Here is a 12,439-nt window from a genome sequence, read left to right as displayed (position 1 = left end):
TTGGAAGCTAATTACAATAAAATTTTGATAAATTAATATTTAATAAATTAATAATTTTAATTAATAATATTTTTTATATATCTCGATTTAAAACTAGCATAGTAAATTAATAATCTCTAAATTTATAAGATAATATATTTTTTAAAAAAAATATAAATCTCACTTGATATATAAATTAATAATATTTTTATACATCAAAATTATATATACACTTGACTCAATTAGAAAGTTTTTGTAAAATATGATTCTAATATTACTTATTTTTTCTTGAAATTGCTATATCCTTGAACCCCATATCCAATTTTTCTTAGTGCATTAAGAAATTTTGTTGTTGTGTTCTCATATTGTAAGAGAAAATTGATATTGACTGATAAATGCTATGATGAACTCTTGATTGTATTTGATATTGTTATTTAACTCATTTGCAAGTTAAACTTTTCTAACACCCACAGCTGCAATTAGTTTTAGGTGTAATTTGGATTTTCTATATTATATTCATACAATACTTTACACATTTCATCCGTCATTGTTAATTTCATTACACCTTTAATATGAGAAGTTATTATTTTTATTTTTATTCTTTGTGATCCTATATTTTTGTAGATTTTTTGCTTGACTTAATGTTCATAAGTATATTAATTAAGTGTACATTAAATGTAATTTTAATTTGTTGTAAAAATGAATAGATTCACGACTTTTATTTAGTAAAACTAATTACATTCATGAACTTGTTTTGATTAAACAAATACTTAAAACAATGATAATTCATAATCAATAATTAAGTAATATTTGTATAATCACAATATACAATACATGTATTAAGTTCAATATTTTGAAAAAAATAAATAAAGAATACCTTGATAAATTAATTTTGTATTAATTAATGTATAAATTAATAAATAATTAATTTATTAATTAAATAATATCTAGATTAATTAATAAATTTTTATGATCTCAAAGATATTAATTTATAGTGGTTTTACTGTATTAGATAAGAAATCTTCAATATTTGCATTCAGAGAAAACATGTTAATCCATACAGGTTTCATTTACCATGTTGACATGCAAACAGTTGACCTGTTTAACCCCATTAATGTTGATATGCAAAACAGTTAACCTTGCTTACAAGATGTGCAAATATTGTCACAAATCTTAAAATGTCTAGTTGCAATTTGTAATTAAGTTATAAGGTGTCACAGTCTTGAAGAAAATCGTGAATCTTACATCAATTATATATTAAAATAAAATTAAATATTTTACTTTTTATATTGTTAATCTGTGAGATTTTTCTGTAAAACAAAACCATAAAATCCAATAAACCAAGGAGAACAAAGCATATACTCACCTAAGAGCTAAATTATTAGTGAGCTTGAATCAAAGACCACATGCATTTAATTAGATTATACTGAGGAATTACATAGAATTTGCAGTAAACGGAGGATACACTCTTTTTAACATTTTACAAATTTTGAACCCTCTTAAAACAACTGTTCTCTCTATGTCAGTGTTCGAGCAATGCATCCGCTACATCACTGCAGAGGTACACCGGTGCACCATAAAAATGGGTTCTGTTGGTGTAGTGCAGTTCTTTGAGGGTTTGGGAAAAACCAGAAGAAGCAGCAAATCTATTTGGTATCATGAATTAGCTGTGTTCCAGTTCGCTTCGATTGGATACTAGAGGGTCTTGGACTGCACCTCTAGATATAAGATCATGATTAAAGAATAACACTACAACAGTTATATCGTCGTGAAAATGGCGTCGAACCTTCTTGTCAATCTTCCGAAGAAGTGACTATTTCACTTCTCGTTTTCTGGCTGCTTCTTGTAGGGCAACCTTGACCAACCTTTTGGCACTCCCCTGCATTCATAGAGGTTCATGAGCACCACCCTAAAAACCATATGAGTAATTCTCAAATCCTAATAAAACCTGACCAGAAGCGATTCATTTTGTGAATGGTAAACGAGAAGTAATAGCTTAACTGGCTCGATAAAGCATGGAATTTGTAAAAAGAGGAACTCATGAATGAAGATAAACAAAAATTTAGAACCAATATGATCACAAATGAATACAAATTAGCGATTTACCAGCCAGCTAAACTTGCATATTCTGTTATGTCTAAAAGAGGGGTAGAAGGGGGAAGATTCTAACACACTGAGTCAGAGAGGGAGTTAACAACAAATTGTCAACCAAGGACCACGAAAAAGCAGTTCAGTATCAATAACAAGGGAATCAGAAATGGACTTGGCCACATAATGATCAGAAAATTGAAATTCTGTATCAACTCCAACCATAGAATGCAAAGACATCAAGAAGTCTCTCCTACTGAATTTTGAAATTTGCAGGACATCTAGTGCCTAGAGCATATGGCGTGAAAACACAAAAGCTACAATGCAAGAAATTATGACTTCAATAAACATAGAAAATAAGGACAAAATCTTACTGCACGTGGATGATTGTGGACAATATCCACAGCTTTTTCATTACTCAAAAGTGTTCCCATAGACCATCATATGCAAATGTAAGGAAAGAATCATTTGGTTGGAGAACATGAGAAATAATAGTTGGATTGGCACTCAATATAGGCTTGTTCATTGGTCCAGGAAGTCTCAATTTTCCATTAATTAGTTCCCTGTTATACTGCACAGGTTTCATATAAACATCGCCTATAGATCTAGAAACCTGCATCAAATACAATCATTAAATTGATGACATGACATGACGAATTATGAAAGAATGTCATGAGATTGAGAAACAAGACATAATACTAAAACATCTAATCAATTTTGAAAGATTTTATATGAAAATGAAATCAATCAATAATAAAAATTCATTATTTTAGATGATTTTGAAGCTAACATGTATTGTTACAGAAAAGGATAATGAAAGCTCGTTTTTGTTTAAAAGAGATACTAAAAGCCTGTTTGGTTTAATTTTTTTCTAACGTAAAAGCTATTATGAAACTCTTATGAAAAATAATAATTTTTAGAATTAAGTTTGGTAAGTTTTTTTTTTAAGTTTTTATTTATAAGTTATAATTTTTGTTAAAATTATATATATTTTTAAGAGAGTTATATTGTAATTATTTTTAATAGATGAAGATATTTTTAAAATAAAAATAAAATTTTTTATATTTAAAAAAAAAAGAAAAAAAAGCTTCTCATAGGAGTTTTTTAAAACTCTTTTTTTTAAATTTTTTTTAAGAGTTTTTTAAAATTTATGTTTGGTCTGATTTTGCTTTTTAAGAAATAAATAAATTGAAAAAAAATCAGACCAAACAAGTACTAAAAATCCTAATAATTAATAAGGTGTAAGCGTCCAAGGCCATGGTATTAAATAAGGTCATTTGTAAGACATTCCTGATCCTGGATTTTGGGCTCATGTTACCATTCGCCGTCAGATATCGAACCTGCCTTTTTTTCGAGCTAGATGGCAGTCACTCAACACTCTTTTGGTCATTTGTCTAGGCAAGTTTCTGTGTTCTTATTTTGGCATTTTCATTCTGGCTTTAAGAACTTTCAAACTCCTGAAACAAAATGGGTTGGCTGCCAACACTTTTTTTTGCCTGCATGCCAAATAAACAAGAAAATGACATAAACCAATTGACTTTGCCAATGGTCCGCTGTCAATTATTTTCAACAACACAGTTCTTGTCTCCGTAGTTTTCTTCAGTGGGGTCGATTCCCACAGGGAATTTGTCCAATTTTGTCCTTGGATTTTCATTTCTCTAATCGCGTCAGTCGTGCATCACATTAGGGGACACTGCAAAAAACCCAAAATCAATCTCGCGCCAAGATAATGTTACGCCTTGGCACAGTCCAGCTCGATGCCTGGTTCCCGCAGCCATCGTAGCCGTAACATCGTAACGCGACAAAAATGAGGTCAATTTGATGACATTCGAGGTATCGAAATATGCATATCAGATGCTTAACAATCCGATACTTCCTTGTGTTTGTGCTAAGTTAGGGTAGTTTTCTTTTGGATGTAGCTGGTTTTTTTTTTTTTAATATATTGCAACTGCGGTGTGGTCATTGGCTAGTGCCTAGAACTTTAGCACTTCGTGGCCAGTAGGCCTACTCTTCTTTGAAAGGTACTGGTCCCGATCGTAACCAACCTGGATTGGTCAACATGAGGCTTGAATTCAAAGTGCTGTTTGCACGTCACAACTCACGGGATTTGGTTTGGGTTCCTTCTGAACATTTGGGTTTGTCGAATCAAATTAAGGATGAACATTAATCGGTTTAAATTGAAAAAATCAATTGAATTCGGTTAATTTGAATCACTTTTTTTAATTTTGGTATTAACTGTTTGAAAGGAATAATTTATTCAGTTAATTTTTTATATTTAAAATTTACAATCATATCAATCAAATAATTAATTATAATATATTTTAAATATATCTCATTCAAAACGAAATAATCAATTGAACCAATTAAAATAAATCAATTTTGATTATTTGATTGATTTAATTTTTAAAATTTTAAAATCAAATTCGATCAAATACTTAATCTTAAATCAAATTATAATAAATGATTGGACTCTACTAATAGATACTCTATCTCACCTAAAGGCCTAGACTCATTTTTCTATTTGAAAGTTTACTTTACCACTAGATAAAATGCCACCTCACCTTAATAACTTAAATATGATTAAATTTTATTTTTTATTATTAAATTAAAGTCAAATTGTATTTTATAATACGAGATCACATAATTTTAAAGTAAATAAACGAATTGAAGCTTTAATTGAATCGTAATAGTTTATTATTAATCGTGGTTACATAAAATATGAGTATTAATTTTTTTAAGTAAACAAATGGATTCAAGTTTTTAATCCAATTTGTAATAATTTATTATTAATCATGATAAGAAAAATATGAGTACTAAATTTTATAATTGAGTTTAATATAAATATTTTAAAATGAATGGACACTTTACCCGTTAGTCTTATTACGGGCATATATTTGGGCTACAAGCAGACACAGGAATAAATATCCCATGGCCCAGTCTGATTCTGGACCATAAAGACTTCCAAATGTTGCAGAACATGAAAAAGCAACGTACCCCTAAAATTAGTTCCAGACAAACTGGCTTTCTACATTTGGTATCTTAAACTCTTCCGTCTTCCCCTCATCTCCCAATGGCAGTATTAACTTGGCTGCGGACTTGTGGGTTTGAAATTTCTATTTTCTTTTATTTTTTCTTCATTTATTACGAATTGTATTAAGATTTAAAAGTTAATTAAAACAACAAATGCAGTGCTAAACTAGTCTTTTAAAGTCAACATATTCTTCCATAAGGAAATGATTTTAACGGATGAATTTGTACAAATTAAATTCATCGTAAGTTTTCAAATTGCAGTTTTATGATCTAATTTATCTTTCTAATAAACAGTTGGAAAATGAAAACTATGTTAGAAATGCTTGATATAGCACTTGATTAAGCATTCAAAAGAAAAAAAAAAAGAAAACCAGCTGCCATAAAATTAGACTCATGAATAATTGATTGACGAAGCTTTTTGACCAACACATCAAGTTCTTTATGTACCATCGAACGAAGAAAGTGTTCTAAACCTTTTAACAAATCACCCCATCATTTGCTGTAAAATCACCCATTAGTGAATTATATACGTGAATAACCGATCAAAGTCTCTAGCTTTTGATCACATTGATGCCACCGGCTCCGCCAAGCTTCTGTCCGAAAACCTTCTTTAACTTCCCCAACAGCCTCCTAGCAACTCCACCCGTCTTTCTGAATCTCGTCTCATTGACCTGCTTCTTGGACGATGTCGGTTTCTTCTTCTTTTTCTTCTTCTTCTCCTCCACATTCAATTGTTCGATGGAGTTCCCCAAAGAAGCCCCAGCCTTGAGAAACGCTGCAGCCAGCTCCGGGTATAACTGTTTCAGATACCCTTTGAATTTCTCAGACACATCAAAACTCCCAGAAGGAAAATCAACCGATGATGTTCCTGCAGGACCATCGTCTTTGAAGTACCCAACTTTGACACTCCCGTTTGCGTAACTCTTGCAAGCCAACAGGATCGAGCTCCCACGCTCTCTGAAATGCTCAATAACGAAACCTCCAAAATTCTTGGGAGGCTTCCTCATTAGAAACAACATCTTCTTGCAAGACATCACAAAAACATCCTCGTTATAAGCAGCAGATTTTTTTTCCCAGATGGTCTTCCCAGGCCAAATCCCATGACCCGGCTCGTTAAAGTAAGGCTTTTCGTTAAGAACCAAAGCTTGGATGGAAACCAAAACCTGAAGCACGGTCGACTCTTTGGGGTTCCATTTCTCACTCTTTCTCCCACTCCAGGTGTTGATCAAACTCAAACAGACCCGGCCGTTTGCATACAAGTTCGGGTTGATCCGGAGCCCGAACGATCGGTAATGGACATGGGGAGGTTTAGTCGGATAATCAGGCGGAAATGCTAAGTCGAAGAAAAAGAGTCCGTCGTGGTACGGAGTACCTGCTGCCCCGACGATTGCAGCTCGTAAGAGATCGAGGCGTTTCTCGTAGACGCGTACGATGATGGATTCTGGGAGGCTTTTTTCCAGGATTCTCCATTCTTGCATGATCTTCTTGTGGACCCCGCTGGATGCGTTGGCCATGGGATCCGGTTGGGCGGATTTGGTTTTGGACTTGGAGTTGAGGAAGTAATGGTCGGAGTCATCTGACACGACGTCAAACTGGCGGAAGACGTCGATTTCTTCTACTTCGCAGCTGCCATTTTGGGACATGGAGTGAACTGAAAGCGCCATGATTATGTAGTTTCATGGGATTTTTTTGTGACAGAGATGACTATGAGAGTTTTATTATCAAAAGCAACGGACAAACCTTTTTTTTTCTTTATTGTACTAGGAACTGGGTCCCAACAACCGAAAATGGACGGTGATTGTCACATAGAGTACTTTGATTGGACGGTGTGTGATTGTAAAGCAGCCTTGTTGTGGGCCCTTGGAGATGATTGCGGACGTAGTAAAGGGTGTCCATTTGAAGCATCGATCAAAGCAACTTGATCCAAATCTATGATGCCACGTTGATCATAGAGATGCGAAGCATAGAATCAAACAACCATGCACCCAAGATTTTTACCCGTAGAGACGTGCCGTTTGGATTTTGCCCGAGCAATTCATGAAGAATATTCAATACTCTTCACATCAGTGGAAACTGCTGAGAATCAGCACTACGGTTTTATATTTTATAGACCATTTCCATCGCTATACTTTCCTGGCGCTTCAGCTTTCTTTGCTTGTCCCTTGGCAGTTTCGAGCAATGTTCTTGTGAACTTCACATGGCCCTTCCAGGATGTTACAAATTTCCAAAAAAAAAAAAGTAGCATGTTTTTTGTGTGTAAAGTGGTAACTTACCTGCAGTAGGTTTTACGTCTGCAAGAATACAAAAAAAGTGACTTCTAGCATATCAGATGAAGGTAAAAAACAAAGATTTACTAATACAAAAAAAGAAAGCCATTGCCCATCTGAGTTCTATGGTTGTAAATGGTAAAGAGAGGTAGAAGAGGTTGGGATAAATAATAGAAGGGGTAGAAAGTCACGCGCGAGTAAATGCTTCTACTTGCTTAAAACTAATCTTCTGTTTGCATATGGAAAATAATGTTACCGTCAGCCTGGCTGGAGCTTCTTTACCTTGTATTTCTTTCTGTGCTTCTCTGTCCCTGCTAAGTAATTGGTTTGATCTTTTATATGCATATATTGGCCTCAAAAGAGAGACCCAACCCAAAGTGCCATATAATCAAGAACATCATGTAGTGCGAGCATCGGTTTGTCTAGACCTTTTCTGCGCCTAGAAACACAGTGATTGGGCTTCCTTTTAGGAAAGTGTTGTGGGTTAGTTATATTAAAGCAAACTCCTCGGTTTTTTCTGCCTTCCTTTCCTTGAAAAAGTTGAAGCATGGCTGTCCCCATAGGCCAAATGTCCTACAGGACAGTGCTGCTTAGGCAGACTTTGATGTGTAGAATTCCATATTTATCATCGAAAAAGACAATTATTGTTGGATAGCACTCAACTTTTCCTTTATTAATTTGCGTGATCCCTTAGGAGGGGTTAGCTACTGTAAACCTAACTCTCAATCAGGAGTTATTCATTGAAGTTATACCCTAATAGAACAGTTAAAAGACTAAATTTCATTTCGAAGGAGTCTTTATTGCTTTCACTTTTCGTTGTCTATTGCTTTGTTCTCCTTTGGTTGAAATACCAAATAGCTCCATGGAAGAGAGAGTTACTGCAAGCCCTGACCATAGCAAGATGAGCCTAGCTAGTCTTCATTTTTTATTTGCTACCAAGGAATTTAAGAAAATGCAAAGCTTTTAAATATTGTTACATGACGCATGCTCAGGAAAGCTTGGTACCATGCACATGAAATTCTGCTTTGCTTGACGTGTTTTTTCGTGAGGTATAGTTCACCGAAACATTCAGTTCCAATCTTTATGAAATTTTCTGATTTAGACTTGCAGTCAGATTAAGGCAATTCACCCTCCACATCTCAAAATGCATACATAAACTCTAAGAGAAAGAAAATTTTAAACAGCAGTTACCAGCCCGGAATAACGATTGATAATCCTACAAATTGAGAACTAAAAGACCAAAAGAAAAGATGAGATGACTAATCTGGTAAAGATACTGTATTGCCTACCAGTTTTAATAGACATCGGTCGCCCCTTCCTTTTCTGCTGTCTAATAACTCATGATCGCTTCCCAAAAAGTTTTTAATCTGCTGATAATACCTTTCCCTGGCTTTTGTTGAATGTCAATATCATTCACTAGCTTTTCAGGCAGGTTTTGCAGAGGGGCTCCGATTCCATTGAAGGCCTCGAAAAGTTTGGGATAGAGCTCGTCCATGGAGTTCTTGAATTTCTTTGATATCCTGATTTTTTTCTTAGAAGATGGTGTGGTAGAATCATCACCGTTGAAGAAGCCGATGCAAACGCGACACTCTCTATAAGCAATGCAAGCTCTTAATATAGTGCCTCCGTGCTCACGAAAATGTGCAGCAATGATCGCCTCGAAGTTCCTGAGCGGGTTTTGGAGCAGGAAGAGCATTGTCTTGCAAGACAATGTGAAAACATCTGCATTGTAATTTTCCCAGGACCAAGCTGGTTTAGCTCCAGGCTCGTTGTAGTAAGGTTTCTCGTTAAGCACAAGCCCCTGGAGAGAGAGCAAAACCTGAAGAATCGTTGAGTTAAGAGGGTCCCACATCTCAGTCTCGTGCCCTACCCAAGTGTTGAGCAAGCTCAAACACACGAAGCCGTCGCCATACAGATTGGGGTTCAATCTGAGGCCGAACGAATGGTAACGTACTTTGGGAGGCTTGTTGGGGTAATCGGAAGGGAATAAAATATCAAAGAAAAAGAGGCCATGGTGATAAGGAGTCTTTTCAGCACCAATGATCGCGGCCCTGAGCAGATCAATTCTTCCTTCGTAGACCCTCACAAAGATTGATTCCGGAAGATGCTTCTCCAGAATCTCCCACTCTTTCATGATCCTGTTTACAGAATTCTTGTTATGCACTTTACCGTCGTTGACGTTACTCTTCTTTGACATGGCACGCAAATGGTAAAAATGATCTGAGAAATCAGTTACATAATCGAACTGCTTGAACTTTAACCCGACTTGCTGCCGCCCTGTATGCATACAGATCAACAAGAAGAAACATATTACTCTTGACAGTTCGTCTGTAGAAGTTTGTGATTTGATTCACAGATGAAACTTTGTCTACTCGATTTTTATCAAACTATCTTTCTTACAAACATTAAGAAATCTGCACAAACGGAAGATATAGCTCTAGCAGGTGAATGTAAAGGAAGTTTACAAGTGAGTTGAAAGACTACCTGAAGCCATTGGTTCAGGATTGCTGCTCCTTTTATTGATGTCCTGCCGCCCTTGAGAAGCGTCTAGAGTTGAAGAAAACCAGTTCCCTGACCTCGTAATCTTTTTTGTAACAGCCTTAATGGGGTTTTTACGGGTTTAGGTTCATCTAGGACTCTCAGGATTTCATTTTCATAATTAATTAATTAATTAATATGTTTTTTTTTTTTAACTGAAAAAGTTCAATAAGCCCAAACCCAGTAGAAGGGTGGTGGAGGTTTGGGTATAGCCACTTTGTTGGCTTTTAGGGACAATTCCAAGATTTTCATAGTGAGGTCAATTCCCTCAAGAATTTCAATTGTTCAAGGGGCTACTAACTAAGAATTGGTTTGAATTCAAAATTGGCATAAATAAATGTAATTAAAAGCAATGAGAAAGATTGAAGACAAAAAGGAAAAAAGAATTTAAATTAGCATGCTTCTATGTTCAAAACCAAACCTCTGCATTCAAGTTTTGGCAGAGCAAATTTTTACGTAATTGAAAGAGCATGGTTTAGCTGCAACCAAGAATTTATTATTCATTTTATTTTCCTCCAGCTTAGGTGGCCCAAGCATTTTCGTTTCACAACAGTGACTAAACATGAAGACAAGAATTTCCCTAGATTACAACTTGGAAGATGGTTTCTTGGAATTCCGTCCAGCTATGAATTCCTGCATCTTCTTAAACTGCTCTGTGGTCATTCCATCGTAATACTTATGAGCCCTCTCCTGGAAAAGAAAATGAGAACATTACCATGAATATGAATGAAAGATCAAATCAATTTTAAAGAATGTTCATTATCAGCCTCAATCCATGCGCTGACTGCTCTCGTCAGTTCTTTCATTGACTTCCCATAATCCCTTCAAATCTCTATGGCTGAAAAGTACATGTCTATCAGTCCTGATTGGTGAACAACGTTCTTAGAGATCCAAGAAAGAAAGGAAAAGTCGTGGCCTTCATGGAATACAAACAGGGTGAATGAAGAAAGGGAAGGAAAATATAGGACCCTCATCCTCATAATTAGTAAGATGATATTGGCATATCGACAAAAGCTGCCATAGCTCCTTGTTTTAGAGGTAATGTGACGACCCAACTGATTTGGCAGATGCACAAACTGACAAAGGGCTTAGCCATAATGCAAACTGTTTCAGGGTTTTACTTTGTTTTGCAAACTAGATCAACTTGATCCTATCATTGCCAAAAACCAAATCCATCTCTGTGTAAAACTAAGGAATGATATGATTTGACACTATGAAAATACAATCCTCGAAACCTTAACCAATCTTATACTTGATACATAAGATTAAAAATGAATTACCTTCTCCAGAGCGAGAGCGTGATGAAGATCCAACTTGAATCCATCATTGATCAGAGTCTTGTACCTGACAACCATGTCTTGGTTATTCTTCACAATCGCTCCTGCAAGTTGTCGAGCTTTCTTCAACAATTCACTTTCATCAACGACATAATTCACAAACCCCAACTTCTCAGCCTGCTCTGCTGTCAAAGGCATGGCTGTTAACGATACTTCACGAGCCTTGTTGGGTCCTATGATGCGTGGAAGCTTCTGGGATAAACCCCATGATGGAAATATCCCAAATCTACAAACAACAGTTTTCAAACACACGAAATCAACAAATGAATGCAGTTAATCTTACCTTTAAGGAAAATAAAAAAAAAAATTGAACCTGGCATGGGTATCCATGAACTTGGCTCCTTTAGCGGCTACCAAAATATCACAAGCTAACGAGATCTCGAACCCAGCAGTCACGGCGAACCCGTTGATAGCTCCGATAATGGGTTTGGGACACTGTTCCATCTGAAAAACAGGGTCTGACTCCGGGTCCTTGACGTCACCTTTGAAAACTTCCTGTGCCACCGTCAAGTCCACGCCTGAGCAGAACGCCCGCCCCGAGCCGGAAAGGATGATGACCCGCACCGAGTCGTCTCTTCCGAGGGCCTTGAAAGCCTGGGCCAGCTCTGCCATCATGGGCCGAGTCAAAGAGTTGAGAGATGAAGGTCGGTTGATGGTGATGGTGGCGATCCCATCGGGTTCGCGGCTCACAAGGATTAGTTTCTCCGACGAGGATTGGCCCATTAATCTTGCTTTTTTTTTCCCGGGTTTAGATTGAGGAAAAGAAGAAAAACGAACAGAGGTCTTTGGAGTTCAGTTTGGTCTTAGAAAGGCAATCTGTTTGCGTTTTGGATTGCGCGTACCATTATGCCGTTTGCACGTGACAGTTGCAGGTCTACGGATAAGAAGTCAATTATAAGAAAACAAAATAGGATTCTATAAGGTTCAATCGATTAAATCATTTAATAATAATATTTATAATGTAAGATCGATAAGATAAAAACCAAAATTACATCTCTGCCTCTTCATTTAGAAATGAAATTAAGAAAATCGTACTCGAATAAGAAAAAAGTATTCGTAAGTTAATTTTCAGGTAGAAACCCTTTCCTGTTTTTTTTTCCCCCGAAAAACAGGCAATATACTGTAAAATTTCATTTATGCAGTTATAACAATGCTGACTGTCGCTGTAACTGCTAACAGGCAAGTCAAAACCTGGAATAG

The 12,439-nt window shown here is 35.8% G+C and overlaps 3 protein-coding genes and 1 pseudogene across 3 annotated transcripts; all 4 read right to left on the bottom strand.

Annotated features, from left to right (window-relative positions):
• Positions 1-1,642: 1,642 nt before the first annotated feature.
• Positions 1,643-2,686, bottom strand: LOC110421291 (putative protein phosphatase 2C 42). Its single transcript, XM_021434852.1, is given in 3 exon segments — positions 1,643-1,858; positions 2,442-2,489; positions 2,492-2,686. Coding segments are annotated over 3 exon segments (459 nt in total).
• A 2,629-nt stretch (positions 2,687-5,315) lies between these two features.
• LOC110421287 (putative ubiquitin-conjugating enzyme E2 38 pseudogene) lies at positions 5,316-7,650 on the bottom strand (annotated as a pseudogene).
• An 806-nt stretch (positions 7,651-8,456) lies between these two features.
• Positions 8,457-10,119, bottom strand: LOC110421288 (putative ubiquitin-conjugating enzyme E2 38). The gene is made up of 2 exons (XM_021434850.2): positions 9,849-10,119; positions 8,457-9,641 (listed from the first exon to the last, which is right to left on the bottom strand). Exons 1-2 carry the CDS (start codon positions 9,856-9,858, stop codon positions 8,695-8,697), a joined length of 957 nt encoding a protein of 318 aa, XP_021290525.1. The 5' UTR covers positions 9,859-10,119; the 3' UTR covers positions 8,457-8,694.
• Positions 10,120-10,264: 145 nt separating this feature from the next.
• On the bottom strand, positions 10,265-12,090 carry ECHIA (enoyl-CoA hydratase/isomerase A). The gene is made up of 3 exons (XM_021434851.2): positions 11,553-12,090; positions 11,183-11,465; positions 10,265-10,592 (listed from the first exon to the last, which is right to left on the bottom strand). Exons 1-3 carry the CDS (start codon positions 11,960-11,962, stop codon positions 10,488-10,490), a joined length of 798 nt encoding a protein of 265 aa, XP_021290526.1. The 5' UTR covers positions 11,963-12,090; the 3' UTR covers positions 10,265-10,487.
• Between the last annotated feature and the right edge of the window lie 349 nt (positions 12,091-12,439).

This window comes from Theobroma umbraticum, unplaced genomic scaffold (assembly GCF_002168275.2).
Source record: "Theobroma umbraticum cultivar Fairchild unplaced genomic scaffold, ASM216827v3 scaffold_130.0, whole genome shotgun sequence".
NCBI lineage: Eukaryota > Viridiplantae > Streptophyta > Magnoliopsida > Malvales > Malvaceae > Theobroma > Theobroma umbraticum.
This window is presented reverse-complemented; position numbering and strand designations above follow the sequence as displayed.